Genomic DNA, 21493 nt, shown 5'->3' with positions numbered 1-21493 from the left:
AGGAGTGGGCAGTGGCAGGAATGGAGTTCGGCATGTGCCAAAGAAGTGAAAGTCCAATGCACACAGGTGTCTCTATAGCAAGTGAGTCACCCCTTTTCTACAGACCTGTCCTTCCCAACATCTCTGCCCTTGTCTTTTGTCTTTCAGGATCTCCATCAGCTGAGGCTGGACTATACCCGGTCACTGCCTCTCGTCCCCGTCCCCATACAGACCCTGGGACAGAGGTTCACCATCACAGAGACTATCAACTCGGTGGGTCATGTTAGTGTTCAGGCTCCTGGGTCACCCTCTGGTGAGCCCCACACACATGCTGCAGCACATCAGGTGGAGGCAGGGACTCCCGAGGGAACGGATGGTCGGTGGGTTGCCCCATCCCAGGGAACAGCTGTCACCCAGACAGATGTTGCATTTCTGTAAAAGTTGATCCCATCACTAATGCAGACCCCGAGCCAGAATTTACAGGAGGTGGCAGCAACATTCCAGTGCCTGTAGGTCCAGCTGGAGGAGTCCAACTGCCTTCAGGTGCAGGAGATGGTGCCGATAATGCATGGAACCCAGGCCAACACTGAAAGGGTGGAGGCTTGGGGCAAATATCAGAGTCCTGTGTCAGGATGTCCAAAGCTTGGGACACACTGTGCTGTCCATGGCTGATGCACAGGGCAAGAGAGCCCAGTGACAGGTGGGCATGTCCCAGGTGCAGATGGGCATCGCCGCGATATTTCAAAGCTTGGCCCATTCACAAAGGATCATGGCTGAGTGCATTGAGAGGGTTGGCTGGACGCTGACTGGCCTTGGCCAGTCACAGAGGGACATGTCACGGTGACAGAGGGACATGTATGAGGTTATTAGGGACATGGCTCACTCACTGAGGGACATGACCCAGTCTCTGTGACCATGGCTTCGGCACTATGGTTCAGATGAGGGCGACCCCCTCCAGCGGAGAGAGGAAGGGGGAGCTGTGGTAATGCAAAGGGGTGGAAGGATAGAAGGAGGGAAGGGGTGGAAGGACTGAGGGAGAGGCAAGGGTTAAAAGGCTCGGGGGAAGGTGGATCTGGGTGGGCGAGATTGGTGTTGAAGTGGGGAGGAAAGAGTTGGGATGGGACGGCAGAGCTCCCTGCAGCCTGGCCTCCTAGTTGATAAATCGGGAGGTGATGCGGTTGTATCATGTGCAGCGGCCCTGGATAACACATTGGGCGAGCTGCCCTGCCAGCCCAGGTACCACGCTTGGATCCTCCTGGACACCGCCCTCGTCAGCCGAGGCCTGCCGTTGTACTCCTCTTCTGGCACAAACATTTTTTCCAGGGACCCATTTTTACCAACCGGCCGACCTTCAGGATCCACGCCACCCAAACTTCGCAACCCACCATTTTTGCTTCCGTTTAATACGACAGGTGAGCCTGTTTGGTCCCCACGATCTCACTTGCTTTGATATTCAATGTTACATTTCTGTATGGTTGTTCATCAGAAGTTCTGGAGCACATGCCAGCACTGCTTTGTCCTGTCGTGGACTCTCCTTGGAAGGTCTCTCCAGCAGATTCAGTTGTGAGATCCTGGTCCTGTCTTGCTTAGTCCAAAAAGATCCATCTTCAGTACTTCACACAGTCCTGTTGCTTGCTTGCTGGCAGCTACAAAACGGTGAAAGCTCTTCTCCATAATTGCGCGCCAAGAGTACGTGACATCAGTATACCGGGCCTGTGACCTGCTCTCTGCCGCCTCTTCTGGCGAGAAGACTAATCGATTGAAAAAATGCTCCCAGAGAAGGCAGTCTGCCTGCTGGGCTCCAGGTCTGTGCACTGTTACATCTGCCTGAGGGGGCACGCATGCACGGGACGGCCAGCACTTTTGAAAGCTAGGGACAGCCAGCACATTTGAAAGCTAGAGCATATTTAATAGGGTCGAGGTCATTAGTCATTTCTTCCAGTGATTGGGAAAGCCGCGGGCTCCGCGACCCTCCTGACACCCCCTGCGGGTCGCAACCCTGAGTTTGAAAATGACAGCTCTAGCATGTCGCCCTGCTGCTGTGCGATGTTATGAAGGATACAATAGGCCAACACGATGCTCACGATCCACTAGAGGCGATATTGGAGAGCCTCACCAGAGTGGTCCAGGCATCGGAAGCGCATCTTGTGCTTGTCAATGTACCGCTCGATAATGTGCCTGGCTGCTTGTGAGCATCGTTTTAACGGTTCTCCACATGGTCTGGATCCTCCACACAGGCATCATTAGCCATGATCTACACAGGTAAGCCTTGTTTGCCCACTAATGAACCTCCCACCCGAGGGTGCGCCTCAAAGGTGACAGGAACCAACGAGGGTGCCGGGATGTATGTGGGTATATGCATATCAGGCGCAGACATGTATGATGTGCAGCTGGTGTCACATGCCAACTGCATATTCATGGAGTGGAAGCCCTTACTACTGATGAAGGGCACCCCATGTCAAACCTGTGCTTGGAGGGTGACGTGTGTGCATTCAATCATCCCCAGGACCTGGGCCTTGCCAGTCATGGGAAAATCCAGCAGCCCAGCCATGCTGCTGGGCCTGATCCAGGTTGAAGGTGATGTATGTAGATGCCTGGGCACAGAGGGCATCCGCGACAACGCAGAAGCACTTGTGCATGGACGTTTGCAAGCTCTCGCAAGAGTTCCCTTCTCGAGCTCTGGAATGAGCCAGATTTACAGATGTTGAGGGCTACCATCACCTTTTTAAAAAAAATTTAAAAATTTTTTATAGTGTACCCAATTATTTTTTCCAATTAAGGGGCAATTTAGCATGGCCAATCTACCTAGCCTGCACATTTTTGGGTTGTGGGGGCGAAACCCACACAAACACGGGGAGAATGTGCAAACTCCACACGGACAGTGATCCAGAGATCGAACCTGGGACCTCAGCGCCGTGAGGCCGCAGTGCTAATCCACTGCCCAACCGTGCTGCCCTCAGGGCTACCATCACCTTGACGGTCACTGGGAGCGGCTGTCCTCTTCCATTGCCTTTGGGGAGCCTCCATCCTGTTTTGCGGGGGACGCTCCATTCTATGCCCGATCGAGAATCCCGATCGCAATGGAAAATCCACCCCAGCACATATAACTACGTTTTACCTGCTTAAATGGATTTATGTGACCCATCATAAGACCATAAGACATAGGAGCGGAAGTAAGGCCATTCGGCCCATCGAGTCCACTCCACCATTCAATCATGGCTGATTTCAACTCCATTTACCCGCTCTCTCTCCATAGCCCTTAATTCCTCGAGAAATCAAGAATTTATCAACTTCTGTCTTAAAGACACTCAACGTCCCGGCCTCCACTGCCCTCTGTGGCAATGAATTCCACAGACCCACCACTCTCTGGCTGAATAAATTTCTCCTCATCTCTGTTCTAAAGTGACTCCCTTTTATTCTAAGGCTGTGCCCCCGGGTCATAGTCTCCCCTGCTAATGGAAACAACTTCCCTACATCCACCCTATCTATTCGTTATCTTGTAAGTTTCTATTAGATCTCCCCTCAACCTCCTAAACTCCAATGAATATAATCCCAGGATCCTCAGACGTTCATCGTATGTTAGGCCTACCATTCCTGGGATCATCCGTGTGAATCTCCGCTGGACCCGCTCCAGTGCCAGTATGTCCTTCCTGAGGTGTGGGGCCCAAAATTGCTCACACTATTCTAAATGGGGCCTAACTAATGCTTTATAAAGCTTCAGAAGTACATCCCTGCTTTTATATTCCAAGCCTCTTGAGATGAATGACAACATTGCATTTGCTTTCTTAATTACGGACTCAACCTGCAAGTTTACCTTTAGAGAATCCTGGACTAGGACTCCCAAGTCCCTTTGCACTTCAGCATTATGAATTTTGTCACCGTTTAGAAAATAGTCCATGCCTCTATTCTTTTTTCCAAAGTGCAAGACCTCGCACTTGCCCATGTTGAATTTCATCAGCCATTTCTTGGACCACTCTCCTAAACGGTCTAAATCTTTCTGCAGCCTCCCCACCTCCTCCATACTACCTGCCCCTCCACCTATCTTTGTATCATCGGCAAACTTAGCCAGAATGCCCCCAGCCCCGTCATCTAGATCGTTAATATATAAAGAGAACAGCTGTGGCCCCAACACTGAACCCTGCGGGACACCACTCGTCACTGGTTGCCATTCCAAAAAAGAACCTTTTATCCCAACTCGCTGCCTGACAGCCAATCGTCAATCCATGTTAGTACCTTGCCTCGAATACCATGGGCCCTTATTTTACTCAGCAGTCTCCCGTGAGGCACCTTATCAAAGGCCTTTTGTAAGTCAAGATAGATAACATCCATTGGCTCTCCTTGGTCTAACTCTTCAAAGAACTCTAACAGACCTCCCCTTACTAAATCCATGCTGACTTGTTCTAATCCGACCCTGCACTTCCAAGAATTTAGAAATCTCGTCCTTAACAATGGATTCTAGAATCTTGCCAACAACCGAGGTTAGGCTAATTGGCCTATAATTTTCCATTTTTTTCCTTGTTCCCTTCTTGAACATGGGGGGTTACAACAGCGATTTTCCAATCCTCTGCGACTTTCCCTGACTCCAGTGACTTTTGAAAGAACATAACTAACGCCTCCACTATTTCTTCAACTATCTCTTTTAGAACTCTAGGATGTAGTCATCTGGGCCCGGAGATTTATCAATTTTTAGATGTCTTAGTTTCTCTAGTACTTTCTCCTTTGTGATGGCTACCATATTCAACTCTGCCCCCTGACTCTCTGGAATTGTTGGGATATTACTCATGTCTTCTACTGTGAAGACTGACGCAAAGTACTTATTTAGTTCCTCAGCTATTTCCTTGTCTCCCATCACTAGATTACCAGCGTCATTTTGGAGCGGCCCAATGTCTACTTTTGCCTCCCGTTTGTTTTTAATGTATTTAAATACACTTTTACTATCATTCCTAATGTTACTGGCTAGCCTACTTCATAATTGATCCTCTCTTTCCTTATTTCTCTCTTTGTTATCCTCTGTTTGTTTTTGTAGCCTTCCCAATCTTCTGACTTCCCACTACTCTTTGCCACATTATAGGCTTTCTCTTTTGCTTTGATGCATTCTCTAACTTCCTTTGTCAGCCATGGCTGCCTAATCCCCCCTCTGATAACCTTTCTTTTCTTTGGGATGAACCTCTGTACTGTGTCCTCAATTTCTCCCAGAAACTCCTGCCATTGCTGTTCTACTGTTCTACAGCTAGAGTTATAGCTGGGGGAAGGGCAATTATGATGCCATTAGACATGACTTGAGGGGGATAGGTTGGAGAAGTAGGCTGCAAGTGTTGGGCACACTGGATAAGTGGAGCTTGTTCAAGGAACAGCTACTGCGTGTTCTTGATAAGTACGTACCGGTCAGGCAGGGTGGAAGGCGTCGAGCGAGGGAACCGTGGTTTACCAAAGAAGTGGAATCTCTTGTTAAGAGGAAGAAGGAGGCCTATGTGAAGATGAGGTGTGAAGTTTCAGTTGGGGCGATTGATAGTTACAAGGTAGCGAGGAAGGATCTAAAGAGAGAGCTAAGACGAGCAAGGAGGGGACATGAGAAGTATTTGGCAGGTAGGATCAAGGAAAACCCAAAAGCTTTCTATAGGTATGTCAGGAATAAAAGAATGACTAGGGTAAGAGTAGGGCCAGTTAAGGACAGGGATGGGAAGTTGTGTGTGGAGTCTGAAGGGATAGGCGAGATACTAAATGAATATTTTTCATCAGTATTCACTCAGGAAAAAGATAATGTTGTGGAGGAGAATGCTGAGACCCAGGCTATTAGAATAGATGGCATTGAGGTACGTAGGGAAGAGGTGTTGGCAATTCTGGACAGGCTGAAAATAGATAAGTCCCCGGGGCCTGATGGGATTTATCCTAGAATTCTCTGGGAAGCCAGGGAAGAGATTGCTGGGCCTTTGGCTTTGATTTTTATGTCATCATTGGCTACAGGAATAGTGCCAGAGGACTGGAGGATAGCAAATGTGGTCCCTTTGTTCAAGAAGGGAAGTAGAGACAACCCCGGAAACTATAGTCCGGTGAGCCTCACGTCTGTTGTGGGTAAAGTCTTGGAGGGGATTATAAGAGACAAGATTTATAATCATCTAGATAGGAATAATATGATCAGGGATAGTCAGCATGGCTTTCTGAAGGGTAGGTCATGCCTCACAAACCTTATCGAGTTCTTTGAGAAGGTGACTGAACAGGTAGATGAGGGTAGAGCAGTTGATGTGGTGTATATGGATTTCAGTAAAGCGTTTGATAAGGTTCCCTACGGTAGGCTATTGCAGAAAATACGGAGGCTGGGGATTGAGGGTGATTTAGAGATATGGATCAGAAATTGGCTAGCTGAAAGAAGACAGAGGGTGGTGGTTGATGGGAAATGTTCAGAATGGAGTTCAGTTACAAGTGGCGTACCACAAGGATCTGTTCTGGGGCCGTTGCTGTTTGTCATTTTTATCAATGACCTAGAGGAGGGCGCAGAAGGGTGGGTGACTAAATTTGCAGACGACACTAAAGTCGGTGGTGTTGTCGACAGTGCGGAAGGATGTAGCAGGTTACAGAGGGACATAAATAAGCTGCAGAGCTGGGCTGAGAGGTGGCAAATGGAGTTTAATGTAGAGAAGTGTGAGGTGATTCACTTTGGAAGGAATAACAGGAATGCGGAATATTTGGCTAATGGTAAAGTTCTTGGAAGTGTGGATGAGCAGAGGGATCTAGGTGTCCATGTACATAGATCCCTGAAAGTTGCCACCCAGGTTGATAGGGTTGTGAAGAAGGCCTATGGAGTGTTGGCCTTTATTGGTAGAGGGATAGAGTTCCGGAGTCATGAGTTCCTGTTGCAGCTGTACAAAACTCTGGTACGGCCGCATTTGGAGTATTGCGTACAGTTCTGGTCACCACATTATAGGAAGGACGTGGAAGCTTTGGAGCGGGTGCAGAGGAGATTTACCAGGATGTTGCCGGGTATGGAGGGAAAATCGTGTGAGGAAAGGCTGATGGACTTGAGGTTGTTTTCGTTGGAGAGAAGAAGGTTAAGAGGAGACTTAATAGAGGCATACAAAATGATCAGGTCTACCAATAAAGGCCAACACTCCATAGGCCTTCTTCACACTTTCAAGAACTTTACCATTAGCCAAATATTCCGCATTCCTGTTATTCCTTCCAAAGTGAATCACCTCACACTTCTCTACATTAAACTCCATTTGCCACCTCTCAGCCCAGCTCTGCAGCTTATCTATATTCCTCTGTAACCTGCTACATCCTTCCACACTATCGACAACACCACCAACTTTAGTATCGTCTGCAAATTTACTCACCCACCCTTCTGCGCCTTCCTCTAGGTCATTGATAAAAATGACAAACAGCAATGGCCCCAGAACAGATCCTTGTGGTACTCCACTTGTGACTGTACTCCATTCTGAACATTTCCCATCAACCACCACCCTCTGTCTTCTTACAGCTAGCCAATTTCTGATCCACATCTCTAAATCACCCTCAATCCCCAGCCTCCGTATTTTTTGCAATAGCCTACCGTGGGGAACCTTATCAAACGCTTTGCTGAAATCCATATACACCACATCAACTGCTCTACCCTCGTCTACCCTATTTACTCTTTTCGCCAGAACACTGGTCCCAGCTTGGTTCAGGTGGAGACCATCCCAACGGTATCGGTCCCCCCTGTCCCAAAACTGATGCCAGTGTCCCATGAAAAGGAAGCCCTCTTTCCCACACCACTCTTTCAGCCACGTGTTAACTTCCCTTATTCTTGCCTCCCTATGCCAATTTGCACGTGGCTCGGGCAGTAATCGGGATATTATGACCCTTGAGGACCTGTTTTTTAATTTGAATCCTAGCTCTTGAGAATCTCTAAACAGGTCCTCTTTTCTAGACTTGCCTATGTTGTTGGTACCGACATGGACCACAACAACTGGATCCTCCCCCTCCCTCTCCAGTATCCTTTCAAGCCGGTCAGAGATGTCCCGCACCCTAGCACCGGGCAGGCAACATACCATACGGGACTCTTTATCCTGCTCACAAAGGATACTATCTATCCCCCTGATAATAGAATCCCCTACAACTACAACTTGCCTATTTACTCCCTCCCCTTGAATGGCCTGCTGAACCATGGTGCCTTGGTCAGCTGACTCATCCTTCCTGCAGCCCTGTTCGCCATCCACACAGGGAGCAAGCGCCTCATACCTGTTGGACAGGGTCAAGGGCTGAGGCTCCTGAGTTCCTGACTGCTGGTTCCCTTTACCTGCCTGACTTGCAGTCACACCCTGCTGTCCCTGGCCACTGGCAGGATTTAAACTACTTAGGTGTAGACTGCCTCCTGAAACACAGTGTCCAGGTAAGTCTCCCCCTCCCGGATGTGCCTCAGTGTTTGAAGCTCAGACTCCAGCTCATCAACTCTGAGCCGGAGCTCTTCGAGCAGCCAACACTTACTGCAGATGTGGTCGCTGCAGCTCACAATGGAATCTGCCAGCTCCCACATCAAGCAGCTCAAACTGCTTTTCAGTCTCATTTTGAATCCATGTCCAGGTCCTTGTATTAATTTTTTTAAAGTACGTAATTCTATTTGAATGTACTTGTCAAATCCATTCTGTCCATCTATCACATAAATGAAACTGGAAAAAGAAGGTAATTTTCAAGAGAACTACAAATTTCAACGTAATGGAAATTACGTGATTAATAATTTAGTTGAAAGTCATATATCTGTATGAGCATTTGGTAATGTTTTCAAGCCAGGAATTAATGACGTTAATTTTAACAACCTAAAAATCTGATCACCGCAGCTCAACAAAGTTCAAATCATACTCTTTGCCTTACTTTGGATAGGGCTTAGCTTTAATCTGGCCTGTTAAATAAATGATTGGCAGGTTATAGTTAGTGGGGAGGAGAAGGAAGCTTAAAGCTGAAAGATGTAATGGCTGTGTTAAGTTTTTATTTCCCAGTGATGATTGTCTGACAACTGAGGCAGGTGCTGGCACACATGTGCTGTCATCGGGTCTTGTGCCATTTTTCTGCTTTCTTTTCCAAGAGTTAATTATCTTCCTCCATCAGTGGTGCTGTCAAAAATTGAGCCTATAATTCAACATTTAAATGAACAGTGGTGTAATAATTCCTGGCTCTCAGCAGTTTTGCGGAGTACATTTCTCTCTGTCAGTCCACTGCTGTTGATTTATGTCCCACACTCAGACCTTGAATGCTTGCTGTCCCCTGCGTTTCATTACAGATGTTGGTTGAGGCTCGACACCTACTTCATTTGGAGCTTTATAGGCCCTGCGACCTTGATTATTATGGTAAGTACTGCTAATTAACACACCACCTCCAAGGGCATAAAACAGACTTTCAATGGACCTTTTCTGTATGTTCTTAATTTATAAGCATTCATTTTAAAAATAAATGTTCCTCCCTGACCCACTTAGTCACTGCAAGCAATTATAGGGCTTTAGTACGTAAAGGGATATGATGGAGATTTCTGTCGTAATGTGTCCAAAATGTCTAACTGCAGTGAAACAGTAAATTAAGAATTGTAATGAATAGGTGTTTTAATACTTTAATAAAAGTATGAAAATATAAAATGTTATTGCTCATTATAATCTCTGCAGACTTAATTTAACGTCAAGGTAACCAATTGTTTTGCTCCTATTTACAAGCATGTAATATTTTTAATAACAATGCCAATTCTGAGTTCTAAGTATTACACAACTGAAGCAGTCAGTCAGTCACTAGTTGTGTAAAGTTGATTCAGGTATGCTGACAGGACGGGATATTGGTTTGACACGTCGCTAGAGACACAGAAATAGGAATAGGCCATTCAAATACCCAATGCACTGTGAATCGAGAGAGTGCAGATTCTTTCCTGCATGTCTTAATATGTGATGTCAGACAGAGGGAGGAATAGCACTGAAATGTAAGTGTCTTGCATGCTCATTGAGGAAGAATGAACTCAAGGGAAAGTTATTTAGCCAGTAGAATCTAGGGGAGGTGGTGGCGTAGTGGTATTGTCATTGGACTAGTAAACGAGAGATCCAGAGTAATGCTCTGGGGACCCAGGTTCAAATCTTGCCACTGCAGATGGTGAAATTTGAATTCATTAAAAATGTCAAATGAAACCATTGTCGATAGTCGGAAAACCCCATCTGGTTCACGAATGTCCTTTCAGGAAGGAAATGTGCCATCCTTAACTGGTCTGGCCTACATGTGACGAATACCTGCCCCCTCAAGGGCAATTAGGGATGGGCAATAAATGCTGGCGCAGCCACATCCCATGAACAAATATTTTTTTTTTTAAATTTAGCTATGTGGGAAATAGTGTGCGGGACTGGAGGAACTCTAAAAGAGGAAATATTTTAAAATTAATTTAGTTTTTTTTTTCTTAAACTTGCAGTTAAATGTGATATTTCTTGGGATTGCTCTATACAAGATGTTCCATCATACAACTGTGCTGAAGCCAGAATCTAGCTGTTTGGACAATATCAAGTAAGTTATTACTGTCAGCTTCTGAGCATTTTCTTCTTTGAGAAAGCTGTTGTTAATTTAGGATCTAAAACGAAAAAATAGTTCCCAGATTTTTGCCTGTTTTGTGTTACTTAGCAATTGAACACTGCATTATCCCTTGAGCCGAGTTCAATAGCCACAATGGCTATTGTGTTAAGAAGTCATTTGGCAGCAAAGCACCTTCTTGCTGTTTAACCAAGTCGGGTTTCCCTTTTGGACTTCATCAACTTGCACACAATTCCTTAAATCAGTAATAGTATTTGTGAAATATCCAGAACTATTTTCAAGCTTCAATAATATATTATAAACCCAGGGACTGGATTCTCCGCCGCACCACATTTCTGCCCCGACCTGCCGGCTGGATTCTCCGTTACGCCGGCCAGTCAATGTGGTTTCCCATTGTGGGGCAGCCCCACGCCGTCGAGAAACCCTCAGGCGCCGGCATAACGGAGCATCCTGCCGGCGGAGAATCCCGCCCCAGATGTCTCGTCCTCCGCTGCAACATCAGGTAGGTCATATGTGGGGTGACACAAAAGAAAGTAAGCACCATTTCAGTTTGAACTTGACTTTGTCTTAAAAAGTTCACACCAGCATTTATATTCTGTCTCAAGTAATGAACTCCGGCACACATCTTTTTTTCTCTACTTTCCTCGAAACAAATTACAATTTTTTGGTAAAATTCCATCCGGAATTTCCATGCCACATACACATACCGTGAAAAAGATTGGCTATTGTGTTTCAGGTCTCTGCTTACGTTGCCATTCAAGGAGCTGCTTGGCAGTGTAATATAGGGTTCAACCCTGAACCATTGCTCGGGCAAGCAGCCAGTTCAAATGAAATTGAAGGCACAAAGTGCTGGAAATCTGTGGCTTTTTTGATACAAGTTTTTTTGCAGGTAGCAAACTAACATGCAATTGTGTAGACATTTGAACAGAGCTTCGGGGCAGGCTAGCATGACCACACAGCAAGCGGGTGTGTTGCTTTTATAATGGTTTGTGTCTGTGTTGCAGTTTCTGTTTTGAACTTGAAGATTCCTGTGGTCTTAATCATTTCCACACTTGTGGCTTTCAACAGTCTAATCCCATATCAAATCCATCATTGTAGCGGGGTTTTCCCCAATAGCCCAGTATGACTTTTCCATTGCCTAATGTTTTGAATAATTGTTACTGATTCCCTGGATAGCTCAGCTGGTTCGAATTGAGCACAGCTGATCAAAACATAAAGGATAGGAAAAGAGAATCTGACCCATTGCAGGACGTCTCTATAAAACATCAATTATCCTATCATTACATTCTGAGCAATTTCATTTTGTTTTCTTTATTAATGCTTGGCAGACTATTGCAAATATTTATCCCCCAGTCCAAAAGCTTTGAAAGCTTCTCAAAATGTATTTCTCACAACTTCTCACTCATGCCTACTTGTCCAGTTTTCCTGACTTACATTTTGAACAAATAAGCTGGGTTTGACTTACCTATATTGTATGATATGTATTTTGATGAGATCTTTCATTTTCTTAAGCTTCGATATTAAACCAGGAAGCCTAACTCGAGCAAATATATTGCATACAGGGCTAGTAGTCAATCGAAGTAAGTAGAAGTCTGACTTCTTGAGTAACTGTTAAGATCAAGTACTAGGCGATCTTGTGGCACAGTGGGTAGCATCCCTGCCTCTGAGCCAAGGACTCTGGCTTCAAGTCCCACTCAAAGATCCGTGACCTCGGAATGAACATTGACCAGTATGGCCAAAGTGGTTGATTATCAACCTGTAAACCCTCCCAATATGCTTATGGCAGGTGGTAAGAGTGGGAGAGTCACTGGGTTAGCCATGATTGATATGGAGTGAGCAATAGACCTGAGTTTAAAATTCAGCAAAGGCTGACCAAGGGATTGATTAAGAAGGAGAAAATATAATATGAAAGTAAACTAGCTGGGAACATAAAAACTGACTGTAAAAGTTTCTATAAGTATGTCAAGAGAAAAAGATTGATAAAAACTAATGTAGGCGCCTTACACTCAAACAGGGGGAATTCATAACGGGGAATAAAGAAATGGCTGAGGAACTAAATTTGTACTTTGCTTCTGTCTTCACAAAGGAAGATATGAATAATATAACAGACGTTCTGAGAAACACAAGTTATAGCGAGGAGCTGAAGGAAATTAGTATTATTAAAGAAATGTTTTTTGGGAAATTAATGGGATCTCCAGCACCTGATAATCTTCATCCTAGAGTACTTAAGGAAGTAGATAATCTTCATCCTAGAGTACTTAAGGAAGTAGCCCTAGAAATTGTAGATCCATCGGTGGTCATTTTCCAAAATTCTCTGGACTCTGGAATGGTTCTTACAGTTTGGAGGCTGGCTAATATAACCTCACTATTCAAAAAGGGAGGTAGAGAGAAAATGGGAAACTATAGACCAGTGAGCCTAACGTTGGCAGCAGGGAAGTTGCTGGAGTCCATTGTCAAGGATTTCATAGCACAGCATTTGGAAATCAGTGGAGTAATCAGACAAATTCGGCATGGATTTACGAAAGGAAAATCATGTTTGACAAATCTACTAGAATTCTTTGAAGATATAACTAGTAGAATTGACCAGGGAGAATCGGTGGGTGTGGTTTATTTAGACTTTCAGAAGGCTTTCGACATGGTCTCACATAGCAGATTAATATGTGCAGATTAATAGGGGGCGTGTTTGCTAGAGCTGTTGGGGAGAGTTTAAACTAATGTGGCAGGGGGATGGGAACCGATGCAGGAAGTTGGAAGGTAGTAAAACAGGGACAGAAATAAAAGGCAGTAAGGGGGAAAGTGTAAGGCAGAGAAGCCATAGTCAAAAATCAAAAAGGGCGAAAGTACAAGGTACAGTGACTGAGGGGAGCTCAGTGAATAGGACCAGGAATACTAAAAGAAATAAAACGGGAAGTGAAAACATTAATGGTAAGCGATGCGGCAGGTTGTTACAGGAAGATGTGGGTTCGACGACAAGGAAAATTAGGAGAAAGGTTAAGAGGAAATATAACTTAGGAGAGGTTACTGATCGAGGTGTTAAGATTAAGAACAGAGGTAAAAAAGCCAACATAAGTGTACTTTACCTGAATGCTCGTAGTATTCGGAATAAGGTAAATGAGTTGATGGCGCAAATCATCGTGAATGACTATGATTTAGTGGCCATTACTGAAACATGGTTAAAGGATGGTCACGACTGGGAGTTAAATATCCGAGGGTATCAAACTTTTCGGAAGGACAGAGTGGATGGTAAGGGAGGTGGTGTAGCTCTGTTATTTAAGGATGACATCCGGGCAACAGTAAGGGATGACATCGGTGCTATGGAGGATAAGGTTGAATCCATTTGGGTGGAAATCAGGAATAGTAAGGCGAAAAAGTCACTGATAGGAGTAATCTATAGGCCACCAAATAGTAACATTATGGTGGGGCAGGCAATAAACAAAGAAATAACAGATGCATGTAGAAATGGTACAGCAGTTATCATGGGGGATTTTAATCTACATGTTGATTGGTTTAACCAGGTCGGTCAAGGCAGCCTTGAGGAGGAGTTTATAGAATGTATCCGCGATAGTTTCCTCGAACAGTATGTAATGGAACCTACGAGGGAACAAGCGGTCCTAGATCTGGTCCTGTGTAATGAGACAGGATTGATTCAGGATCTCATAGTTAGGGATCCTCTCGGAAGGTGCGATCACAATATGGTGGAATTTAAAATACAGATGGAGGGTGAGAAGGTAAAATCAAGCACTAGTATTTTGTGCTTAAACAAAGGAGATTACAATGGGATGAGAGAAGAACTAGCTAAGGTAGACTGGGAGCAAAGACTTTATGGTGAAACAGTTGAGGAACAGTGGAGAACCTTCCAAGTGATTTTTCACAGTGCCCAGCAAAGGTTTATACCAACAAAAAGGAAGGACGGTAAAAAGAGGGAAAATCGACCGTGGATATCTAAGGAAATAAGGGAGAGTATCAAATTGAAGGAAAAAACATACAAAGTAGCAAAGATCAGTGGGAGACTAGAGGACTGGGAAATCTTTAGGGGGCAACAGAAAGCTACTAAAAAAGCTATAAAGAAGAGTAAGATAGATTATGAGAGTAAACTTGCTCAGAATATAAAAACAGATAGTAAAAGTTTCTACAAATACATAAAACAAAAAAGAGTGGCTAAGGTAAATATTGGTCCTTTAGAGGATAAGAAGGGAGATTTAATAATGGGAGATGAGGAAATGGCTGAGGAACTGAACAGGTTTTTTGGGTCGGTCTTCACAGTGGAAGACACAAATAACATGCCAGTGACTGATGGAAATGAGGCTATGACAGGTGAGGACCTTGAGAGGATTGATATTACCAAGGAGGTAGTGATGGGCAAGCTAATGGGCCTTTAGGTAGACAAGTCTCCTGGCCCTGATGGAATGCATCCCAGAGTGCTAAAAGAGATGGCTAGGGAAATTGCAAATGCACTAGTGATAATTTACCAAAATTCACTAGACTCTGGGGTGGTCCCGGCGGATTGGAAATTAGCAAACGTGACACCACTGTTTAAAAAAGGAGGTAGGCAGAAAGTGGGTAATTATAGGCCAGTGAGCTTAACTTCGGTAGTAGGGAAGATGCTGGAATCTATCATCAAGGAAGAAATAGCGAGGCATCTGGATGGAAATTGTCCCATTGGGCAGATGCAGCATGGGTTCATAAAGGGCAGGTCGTGCCTCACTAATTTAGTGGAATTTTTTGAGGACATTACCAGTGCGGTAGATAACGGGGAGCCAATGGATGTGGTATATCTGGATTTCCAGAAAGCCTTTGACAAGGTGCCACTCAAAAGGTTGTTGCATAAGATAAAGATGCATGGCATTAAGGGGAAAGTAGGAGCATGGATAGAGGATTGGTTAATTAATAGAAAGCAAAGAGTGGGGATTAATGGGTGTTTCTCTGGTTGGCAATCAGTAGCTAGTGGTGTCCCTCAGGGATCAGTGTTGGGCCCACAACTATTCACAATTTACATAGATGATTTGGAGTTGGGGACCAAGGGCAATGTGTCCAAGTTTGCAGACGACACTAAGATAAGTGGTAAAGCAAAAAGTGCAGAGGATACTGGAAGTCTGCAGAGGGATTTGGACAGGCTAAGTGAATGGGCTAGGGTCTGGCAGATGGAATACAATGTTGGCAAATGTGAGGTTATCCATTTTGGTAAGAATAACGGCAAAAGGGATTATTATTTAAATGATAAAATATTAAAACATTCTGCTGTGCAGAGAGACCTGGGTGTGCTCGTGCATGAGTCGCAGAAAGTTGGTTTTCAGGTGCAACAGGTGATTAAGAAGGCAAATGGAATTTTGTCCTTCATTGCTAGAGGGATGGAGTTTAAGACTAGGGAGGGATGGAGTTTAAGACTAGGGAGGTTATGCTGCAATTGTATAAGGTGTTAGTGAGGCCACACCTGGAGTATTGTGTTCAGTTTTGGTCTCCTTACTTGAGAAAGGACGTACTGGCACTGGAGGGTGTGCAGAGGAGATTCACTAGGTTAATCCCAGAGCTGAAGGGGTTGGATTACGAGGAGAGGTTGAGTAGACTGGGACTGTACTCGTTGGAATTTAGAAGGATGAGGGGGGATCTTATAGAAACATATAAGATTATGAAGGGAATCGATAGGATCGATGCGGGCAGGTTGTTTCCACTGGCGGGTGAAAGCAGAACTAGGGGGCATAGCCTCAAAATAAGGGGAAGTAGATTTAGGACTGAGTTTAGGAGGAACTTCTTCACCCAAAGGGTTGTGAACCTATGGAATTCCTTGCCCAGTGAAGCAGTAGAGGCTCCTTCATTAAATGTTTTTAAGATAAAGATAGATAGTTTTTGAAGAATAAAGGGATTAAGGGTTATGGTGTTCGGGCCGGAAAGTGGAGCTGAGTCCACAAAAGATCAGCCATGATCTCATTGAATGGCGGAGCAGGCTCGAGGGGCCAGGTGGCCTACTCCTGCTCCTAGTTCTTATGTTCTTATGTGAAGTCAAAGTGCATGAGATTACAGGTAGTGTCTTGAAATGGATAGAAATCTGGTTAGCAGACAGGAAGTAAAATGTTGGAATAAAAGGGTATTTTTCTGATTGGCAGGCAGTGACTCGTGGGGTACCGTAGAGATCTGTGTTAGGACCCCAACTGTTCACATTATTTAATAAGGATTTGGACAGGGAACTAAATGTATTGTCTCCAAATTTGGAGATGATACAAAGTTGGATGGGAGGGTGAGATGTGACGAGGATACAGAGATGCTTCAGGGGAATTTGGACTGGTTGAGTGATTGGGTATAATGTGGATAAATGTGAGGTTATCTGCTTTGTTAGCAAAAATAGGACGGCAGATTATTATTTGAATGGGTGTAAATTGAGCGAGGTGGATACTCAAGCAAGATCTTGGTGTCCTTGTGCATCAGTTGCTGAAAGTAAGCACGTAGGTACAGCAGGCAATAAAGAAGGCAAATGGTATGTTGGCCTTCATAGTGAAAGGATTTGAGTACAGGAATAGAGATGGTTTACTGCAATCCACAATGCATGGAGTATTGTGTGCAGTTTTGGTGTCCTTATCTGAGGAAGGATGTTCTTGTATGGAGGGAGAGCAGCGAAGGTTTACCAGGCTGATTCCTGGGATGGCGGGACTGTTATATGAGGTCTCAACTAAGTTGGTTATGATTATATTCTTTTTTTAAATGAATTTGGAATACCGAATTCTTTTTTTCCAATTAAGGCGCAATTTAGCGTGGCCATTTCACCTACCCTACACATCTTTGGGTTGTGGGGCGAAACCCACGTAAACACGGGGAGAATGTGCAAACTCCACACGGACAGTGGCCCAGAGCCAGGTTTCTATGTTGATATGGCATGGTACCCCTCAAACCTCTGGTAACAGGCTGGTCATCTGCCTCAGGAAAACAGTGTAGAAACAAGCTTAAGCATGTGTTTGCATAATAAAACAGAAAATGCTGGAAAACTCAGCGGGTCTGATGGCATTGTAACCGAAGAAGAATCACATTGGACTTGAAAAGTTAACTCTATTTCTGTGTCCATAGATGCTGTTTTTTCTGCAAAAGTGCTGCGAGACGGCTGAGTTTCCAGCACTTCCTATTTTTATTTCAGATCCACAGTATCTTGATTTTATTTAAGCACTGCTTTATCTGCCTCATGTTCCATTAGGCATGGAAGAGAGGAGAAAGAATTAAGATCAAGATTAAAGTCATTCAGCCATTATTTTTTGAGCACACCAATTTAATATTTCCCCACTGTTTGTACGAGGAAGGTTTTCTTTCAAGTAAATATTCAGTTCAGGCTTTTTCTTTAGAGAGCAGTCAATGAAATTTTACACTGTTTCTGAAGAGCTACCACGTGTTTATTTTTTTAAATTTGATATTGGCACACTGTGAGGCAATGTTTATTTCCCAGCCGGTATTGAGAGATCGGTATCTCCTGCTGATTACCACCTACTACTGTCAAAGCCTGTCGACCATCTACAAGGCACAAGTCAGGAGTGCAATGGAATACTCTCCACTTGTCTGGATGAATGCAGCTCTTACAATATTCAAGATGCTCAACAACAATACAGGGCAAAGCAGCCCACTTGATTAGCCCACATGTCATCCACTACCTTAAACATTCTCTCTCTCCACCGCTAACACACAGTGGCAGCAGTGTGTACCCTCAGTAAGATGCACTGCAGAAACTCACCAAGGTTCCTCCGACAGCACATTCCAAACCTGTGACTTCTATCACCTAGAAGGGCAAGGGCAGCAAATACATGGGAACACCACCACGACCTAGGAGTTCCCCTCTAAGTCACAGACAAACCTTTCTTGGAAATATAATCACTGTTCTTTCATTGTCGCTGAGTTAAAATCCTGGAACTTGCTCTCTAATTACACGGTGGGTGTACCCTCACCACACACGTTGGGAGCGATCTACCCAAATGGGAAAGGAATCCCGTAACGTGCGCGATTGGCCGGGTGTTTCTCAGATCACCGAGAAACAACATTCTATTGGACGGCCATTTGGGTAGATTGGGGGCCTCAGCAGGCCTCCCCGGAAAAGGGACCACTCGGCATCTACTGATCGCATTGCGCCGTGGCCCATTGCCTTTCAGGCGCAATGCGGCCGGTGGATTTCGCCCATTGACTGTAGTAAAGGATGTGGTTCACACCACCTTCTCGAGGGAAATTAGTGATGGGCAATAAATGCTTACCTTGTCAGCGATACCTACATCTCATGAACAAATATATTGTTCAAAAACTCCTCCATGTTGTACAACATGGGAAAGCAGTAGTGAGGGTACAGAATGGACTTCAATGTTCATCAGCAAGACTGGCTATTAACACCACCACTCACTGAAGGACTAGATGCTAGATTCACAAAAGAAAAACCTACTTGATTTCTTCCTTATCAATCTACCTGTCTCAGATGCATCTATCCATGAGGGTATTGATAATAAAGAACACGACATAGCTCGTTGCACCGGGTGCACATCCTGCTATGCCAGGAGAGTAGTAGGAGAGCCACTAGATGGGCATGGAATAGAATGCGATGCCCCAGCCCGCTGCGGGTGATGAAGTCTGGTTCATGCCACTGCCAGCATGACCCAGTTCAGCATATTTAAATGAGCATTTAAATGTGTGCTTCTGTTTAAAGCCAGATTCTCTCGTCTCACGGCACAGCGTGAGGCTGACGGGAATCACTACCGGTCTCCAATACCGGAGACCAGACGTGATGACCAGCGGAGCCCCGGGTAGTCCTGGACATGGCGAAGCAGTGCCTCGGCACAGCCAATCTGACAGTGCCAAATTGACACTGTCAGGGTGACACGGGATACTGCTGGCTGGCACTGTCAAGAGGTGAGACCTGAAAGGGGACAGTGCCCTTGGGGAGGGGAGATTGAAGGGGAAGCATTTGGTGACCCCATGGTGGGGTGTCACTCACCTGAGGGTGGTTAATGAGACCCTTGTAGTGGCGATTGGGAGTGGAGGGCTAATGTTAGCTCGAAGGGAGCAGGTCCTGAAGGCTGACCCTTTGGGGGGGCCCCCAAGGCCAGCGGTCCTTTGGGGGGGGGGGGGGGGGGGAGGGCTGCTGATACTGACAAGGCTGGTAGTGGAGGAGGATGTCACTGAAGCCCAGATGCCGGCGAAGTTGGTGGGGAGGGCAGCTGTACTCTCACTTTTGAGTTTGGGGCACCATTATTAAAGGGCAGGGACCGAGCAGCTTGCCAGTTTTTTAAAATAAGCTGCTTCTTTGTTCTTATGAGTGTCACAAGCCACACTACTTGTATCTGTGAGGGTATCCCAACTTGGAACAGCGGGTTGTGGGTGTGTATAGTTTTGTTTATTTTGGAATGGTGTGAGGAGACAAGGGACGCCCCAGTGAGAATAACCAGCCCAGTCGTCGTGCAACAATTATTGATGACTATTTATTAAATTAAAGAAAAGCTAAATATACAGGAACAGGGCTACCATACTCTTGGACAATTAAATATATGAATCATAAAATACACACAGTTTATGTAGAACGTGCCTCTTGTTCCCAACTATATCTACAGCCCCTGAACAGCTTAAGACTTTCCCTTTCCCTAAACAACATTAAAATTATCGTTAGGCACATTTCTACTTGTAGCTGGGCAGGTCCATGACCCCTGTTGCTAGGCAGATTGCAACCATCATGTCTTGTTACATTCGTGTCACTGCTGTTACTTAGCAGAATTTTACCTGTTGATCAGATATATTGCTGGCCAAATCCATGTCAAGAGCTTCCTAGAAAGACTGACAGCTCAGAACAACTCCTCAATAAACAGCTGATCTGCACATTATCCCCGTGTCTGCGTGGGTCTCACCCCCATAATCTAAAGATGTGCAAGGTAGGTGGATTTGCCATGCTAAAATTGCCCCTTAATTGGATTTTTTTTTAACTGCTCTTTGATGAGTTAATCGACCCCTGTAAAGCGAAATAAATAAACGGCAGTAAACCTTCCTTTGAAACTACCTGTTCCTGTCAATCAAGAGGCTTTTGAAAGGCAATTGTCTGTGAAATTGAATGTAAACAATGGAGTCCAAAGCTTCTAGGCATGCACACAGGCTTGAAAAAGTTGAAAAGCAATTAAATTGACACTGAAAAAAACACTTCAAGCTTTCCACTATATTAAACTCACAGATCTTTGAACTTGGCATGCTGACAGTTTAAAGGGTTTAAGTGGGAAGACTGCCACTTTACTCTCAGAGAACTTAATATTGACATGCTGACAAACAGTTTAAGGGCTGCAGATGAGAAGACACCTATCCCAGGAAAGACCCCCGACTTGAGCCCCTACAGCCTAGCCCAAGTCCCCCTGACTCCATCTCCCATGAAGGTCCTCACTTGGTATCCTGGAGGCAAGTTAACTTGGTTTCCTGGAGGCACGTTTAAGAGAGGGTACTCACTCACAGCTCGGAGTGCAAGGTGTCAAGTTGACACTGTCAAGCGGTAGCACCTGAAGGGGAATACTGAGTGGGGGCCTTGCCTTCGATCCTGGGGGACTGCAGGGGTGGGGGGTGGGTTTTCCAATGATCTAGGGGGGGGGGGGGTTTGCAACAATATTCTGAGATAAAGGGCTCCACAATCTCAGAGGAGCTGGACCTGTCAGAGAGATTGGGCCACAACCCTCTCGGGTCCAGGGAAAACCCTGATCCTCGTTAAAATGTTTATTTCGTGCCGGGGAACGGCACAAAACCCCGAACCTGTGAAAGAAATATTCTAAATGCCATGAATGGCACTTCAACGTTACTCCCAGGGCCAAGCGGAATCACTTAGTTTTCCCATTGGCGGAAGCACCTAATCTGCCCTAAGCATGAATGTATTGTGATAGGAATCGCATTGGCTGTGTCCGGCGGGTCTTCCCACCCGAAAAGACACTTAGTCATATTTTGGAAGAATTCCACCCAATAAGTTCAAAAAACACCAAATAAAGTACATTTGAAGTGTAGTCACTTTTGGGAT

General features: G+C 45.1%; 1 protein-coding gene across 9 annotated transcripts in view; it reads left to right on the top strand.

The window, feature by feature from the left end:
- The window catches only part of LOC140429750 (adhesion G protein-coupled receptor L3-like), a 1506492-nt gene that overhangs the window by 1325849 nt on the left and 159150 nt on the right, over positions 1–21493 (top strand). For all 9 annotated transcript variants that reach the window (XM_072517114.1, XM_072517117.1, XM_072517116.1 and 6 more), the window contains 2 exons: positions 9230–9296; positions 10388–10479. In XM_072517114.1, the coding sequence (XP_072373215.1) occupies positions 9230–9296; positions 10388–10479 (159 nt within the window). The remainder of the gene's footprint in view (positions 1–9229; positions 9297–10387; positions 10480–21493) is intronic.

The sequence above is a fragment of the Scyliorhinus torazame genome, chromosome 9, assembly GCF_047496885.1.
Source record: "Scyliorhinus torazame isolate Kashiwa2021f chromosome 9, sScyTor2.1, whole genome shotgun sequence".
NCBI classification, from domain to species: domain Eukaryota; kingdom Metazoa; phylum Chordata; class Chondrichthyes; order Carcharhiniformes; family Scyliorhinidae; genus Scyliorhinus; species Scyliorhinus torazame.
Note: the sequence above shows the minus strand (reverse complement) of the source record. Positions and strands in the feature narration are given on the sequence as shown.